Source organism: Erpetoichthys calabaricus, chromosome 11 (assembly GCF_900747795.2).
Source record: "Erpetoichthys calabaricus chromosome 11, fErpCal1.3, whole genome shotgun sequence".
In the NCBI taxonomy this organism is placed as follows: Eukaryota; Metazoa; Chordata; class Cladistia; order Polypteriformes; family Polypteridae; genus Erpetoichthys; species Erpetoichthys calabaricus.
Window position 1 is genome coordinate 62,577,348 of NC_041404.2, and position 4,758 is coordinate 62,582,105.

The following is a 4,758-nucleotide window of genomic DNA, read 5'->3' on the forward strand; positions in this document are numbered from 1 at the left end:
TAGATAGATAGATAGATAGATATAGGTGTAAGGCACTATGTAATTGATAGAGATATTAGTTTTAGTACAGTCGGCAGGATCACATAGATAGATAGATTGATGTGAAAGGCGCTATATAGCAGTCAGGTGTGTGTCTGCTGTGCTCCTCTTCACGTTTCATTCCTCGAGTATTTGCCCCTTCTTCACATTTGGCCCCCTGTTTGTTACTCCACCGTCCTTTCTTCTTAGGCCGAGTTTTTCGGTGAAAGGCGCTATATGGACCTCCCAGCCCCACCAGAGTTGTGTTTCTTGGACCCCCTCCCAAGAGACCCCAGTGATTAAACAGCCAGGTGACACATGTGAGGTTTTGATTTTTTCCGTTTCTTTATTTCATTTCGGTTTCTCGGAGGATATCCTGTTTGTACACCAAATATCCCGTTGGCAGTAAAGCGCATTCAATGTGTTTAGAAGCCAGAAACAGTCACTTGATTTAACAAACACAATTACAAAATAAGAGTAACCACAAAATAATGAACCGCATGTTATTAACATACAAATTCCATGCCTACTCAGTAGGTAACTACGACATTCCAACTCCTGAATATATCGATATGTACATTTCAGTTACAAAAATAGACTTTTGCAAGGTTTCTTTCCTCGTTGTGAATTTTTGCTGACATTCTGAGCAAACGCAGCTGTGCCTTCAGATCATCTGAACTGGTTGATTTTGTTTTTTTTTTCCCTTATGGAATCCCGTGAAATCCCAATTTTTACATTCGGTAGCTTAAAAAACAAAAGAAAAGAAAAGAAAAGAAAAACAAAAGAAATCCCAGCAATGACGTCCACCTTAAGGCGAGATGCAGCAGAGCATCATCCATCGTTCTTCCAGATGTGAGTTTGTGAAAACATCAGCGAGGCTTCAGAAAGGCACCGAGACATCTGAGAGACCCCCGCCGGCCCCGCCCCCTTGTGTCCCATGTGGTCGAGGAGGAGTAACAGCAGGTGGTATTTACAACAGAAGAGGAAGGAGCGAGCGAGCGGGCAGGCGGGCGGGCAGACGGGCAGGTGGGCGCACCAACGAGCGGACATGACTCCTACACATGCTTGAATATTTAAGTGCTCTTCTTTTTTTATAAACAAATTCAGAACTCATCACAGCATCGTCACTACAGAAAAGAGAAAATATTCATGAGCTATGGACTTCAAATAATACAATGTAGATATGCAAGGAAGTGTCCACATCAAGAGTACCAAAGAAATGAGAAAGGAGAAGCGTGGCACGAGGAGCCGTGGGGACGCCAGAGTCTGTCCTGGGTTTCTCTCCCCTCAGTCCCCTCAGTCCCTTTTCCTTCCTGAGTCTTCTTCCCTTTTGTCCTTCTCCTCGTCCCTGTCACCACCCTCTGGGTACCATCACAATGTCTCCAGAGGGTGTTAATGGGGGGGGGGTTTGGTTTGGGGTTTGGAAATGGCCGGCCCTTGGATCCATCCACCTGACGGCGGGCACAGTCTTAGCAGATCTCAATTGTCCTGGGAGAGATGTGGCTCTGCATGTCCGCCAGAGGTGTGGCCACCGGTGAGCTGTAAATGTTTGTGGCCACTGATGTGGGGAAGGTGGTGGCCACCTGGGTCTGGAAGGTGCTGGTCACCGAAGAGTACGTGGTGGCCGCCGAGGGCGAAGGGTATGAACTGTGCACTGGAGAGGAGTAACAGGAGGGCACGGGAGAGCTGTAGGAGGGGATTGGCGAGGGGTAGCTGGACACGGGCGACGGGGATGACACCGGGATGGCCTTCTCGGCCTTCTTCTCCTTCTGCCGCAAGTGGATCTTTGTGTGTCGCTTCCTCTCGTCGCTGCGGGCAAACTTGCGCCCACATATCTCGCAGGCGAAGGGCTTCTCCCCCGTGTGCGTGCGGATGTGGGTGGTCAGGTGGTCGCTCCGGCTGAAGTTCCTCATGCAGATGCGGCACTGGAAGGGCTTCTGGCCCGTGTGGATGCGGATGTGCCGTGTGAGTTCGTCGGAGCGGGAGAATCGCCGGTCGCAGGTCTCCACCGGGCAGCCGTAGGGCCTCTCGTTGGGTGGGGTCTTGCTTGGCCGGTTGGGGTACTTCCGTAGCTTGCTGGGCTTGATGAGCTGAGATGGGTAGGGGCTCTTCAGGTCCTGGGAGCTGGTCTGGGTGGCAAAGGCCTTGATGGTGGACAGAGGGGTCAGGGAGGGCTGGGGGGGCCGGTTCTCCAAGTTCTGGAAGGGCTTCTGCTCAGGGGAGACCAGGCTGATGTCGGGGGGCTGCTGAGGGAACAGGTAGTCGGGAATCATGGGCACCGGGAAGTTGGTGGGGCAGGACTTGTTGGCGGGGTAAGCCGGGGGAGGATACTGGACCGAGTTGCTGGAAGGACTGGGGAAACTTTGTGACTGGTCTGGGAAGATCTCTGGGCTGGAGTTGGAGTAGGTGGGCGCCGCCGAGTAGATGGGGTTGGACTCGTTGCTCTGGATGGAGCAGCTCAGGCTTGGACTCTGGGAGGCCGTGGAGGAAGGTGAGGAGGAGGATGGGACAGATGTGGTGGGCTGGTTCGCTGTGCCCACCAAGCCGCTGACCAAATTGAGGAAAGGCTCCGTCCACAGGCTGTTGCTGAAGCTGGCGGGCTCCAAGGTGAAGCGCCCGGTGTAGGAGAGGGGCGGCAGTCTGCAGGTGGGGTTGGGGAAGCTGGGATCCACCATGGACTTGTCACCGCCGATGGAGATGTCGGGAAAAGTGTCTGGAAAGAAAGAACAAAACAAGGAGAAGGAGCTGTGAGTGGGCTGCCAGTACAGACGCGTGCGGTGCGGTGCGGTGCGGTGCGGTGCGGCATTCTCGTTACGTCGCCTTCGTAGTAAGCGCACCTGCGCGGAGCTGCCAATCAGCAGGTGCTGGCACGCAGACAGAGACCCCCCGACGCCCTTCTTCACCCCCGCCCTCCGTGCCACGGCTAATTGCGTTTCGCACCTCTCCTATCAAAACGCCATGGCAGCGCTCGGGATGATCCCGCATTCCAGCAGGCGACGAGCTCGCTGTCTCTGCCATTCCCGATGGCGCTCGTCTTGTGCGCGCAGCCCTGACCCGCGAGCGCGGCCGTGCATCCCTAAAAATCCGCCAAGTTTGAGACCCCCCCCCCACTAGCCCTCCCAAGGAGAAGTTGAACGGTAAAAGGCGGTGCAGCGCTTACCTCCCGGCAGGTGTTCAAACTGCTCTCCGGGCTCCCCATTGCTGAAGCCAGTCGTCTCAGGTGCAGAGGGCGTCAAAAACTGGGTGCCCCCCGGATTGAGCAGCATCATCTCCTCCAGCTTGGGATAGTTATCCATAGGTGAGTGAGGGAAATTGCAGAGAGGATCTGACACTTGCAAAGGGGACAGGAGCATCTCTGTCTTGGCAGCAGCCATGTCTTCCAGAAATAATCAAAAGATTCTTTTTGTAGGGAAACACGGGTGGGGAATCACCAGAGCCAAGGCAGGCAAGGGAGCCGCTCTGGGAAAAACGCGCTTCAGAAATCAATCGGCAAGCGCTTCCTCTCCAGCGTCGTGGATTTTTTTTTTTTACAATGTTTATAGATTTTTGCAAAAGAAAATTAAAAGAAAGAAAAAAGGGGGCAAAATCCAGATTCGCACTCCCCCCCAAAAATCTTCGTATTTGCTGTACTGGAGCGGCGGGGCTGCACGGGTTGCTCGTTTTGCTTTTTCTGCCTCCCTTTCGCTATCCGCGCTCGCTCTCTCGCTCTCTCTGCCTGTCTCGCGCTCTACTGGCAATGAAATCTGTTAAAGCTCTCAGGGCTGTTTCTCTATTTAGAGATTCCCCACTCCTTTATATATCCTCCTGACGTGACGTAGATGTCCATATATGGACAGGAGGAAGCCCATATTTAGGCACTGCAGTGGAGGACACATGACGTTGCCGGGGGAGGAGGAGGGAGGGAGGCAGGCAGCGGAGCTGCGAGAGAAATGGGAATTGAAATTCTGGGCAGTAAAGCGGAGGAAAAGACCAATCGCTTTACCTCCACCCGAAATCAATGCCGCCTAGCGACGAGAAACCTGCAGTTAAATCAGCGAAAGGAAAAAAAAAGAAAAGAAATGAAAAGAAAGTGAAGATTTTAGCGCGGCGCGGCCGGCGGGCGGGCGCGCGCACGGATTTCCCGTCTCGCTGCTGAGAGCTTCGCTCGCCGGAAGCCTCGGCTCCGCCACTCCATATAAGGACCTCTCTACATATGGACCGATTCCGGTGGGTTTCCACTTCCGTGGCCTTATTTGGAGTTTCCTGAGGTTTGTTGTCGAAGTGCTGAGCAGAGCTTGGCAGTGAATGAGAGACTGAAGCGGATTGAAGTCCAGCCCGAGGAGCAATAAGTCAGTGTCAAAAACGGCTGCCATGGCAGGGTCCGGGCGTTGAGCCGCATGAAGAGCCAGAGCTGCCAACGCGGGTTGGGGGGGGTGCCCCGCAATCTGAACGAGCGCAACCCTCTGGTGCGTGTGCGCGCACGCGCGACCCTGAATGTGGGGGCTGTGCACAGAGCTAATATTAGCAGATATACATAACAGCACCGGCTAGAGCGCGAGCGCAAAATGTAATGCGATCTTTATTACATACGACGAGCGTGTATAAAACATGCGTGTCTTTACGTGCACACGACACATGTACCAGTGGTGCATCCATTGTGCCATCCAGGCTATGTCCAGTAGCGTGCACGTTACAAAGCAGCTATCCGGACGGGACGCCGGGGCTTAGCAGGTGACACGCAAACATTCAGGCAGTGGACGA

The 4,758-nt window shown here is 53.8% G+C and overlaps 1 protein-coding gene across 1 annotated transcript; it reads right to left on the reverse strand.

Annotated features, from left to right (window-relative positions):
* Window positions 1-339: 339 nt before the first annotated feature.
* Window positions 340-3,794, reverse strand: egr1 (early growth response 1). Its single transcript, XM_028813179.2, has 2 exons — window positions 3,179-3,794; window positions 340-2,731 (listed from the first exon to the last, which is right to left on the reverse strand). Exons 1-2 carry the CDS (start codon window positions 3,390-3,392, stop codon window positions 1,488-1,490), a joined length of 1,458 nt encoding a protein of 485 aa, XP_028669012.1. The 5' UTR covers window positions 3,393-3,794; the 3' UTR covers window positions 340-1,487.
* Between the last annotated feature and the right edge of the window lie 964 nt (window positions 3,795-4,758).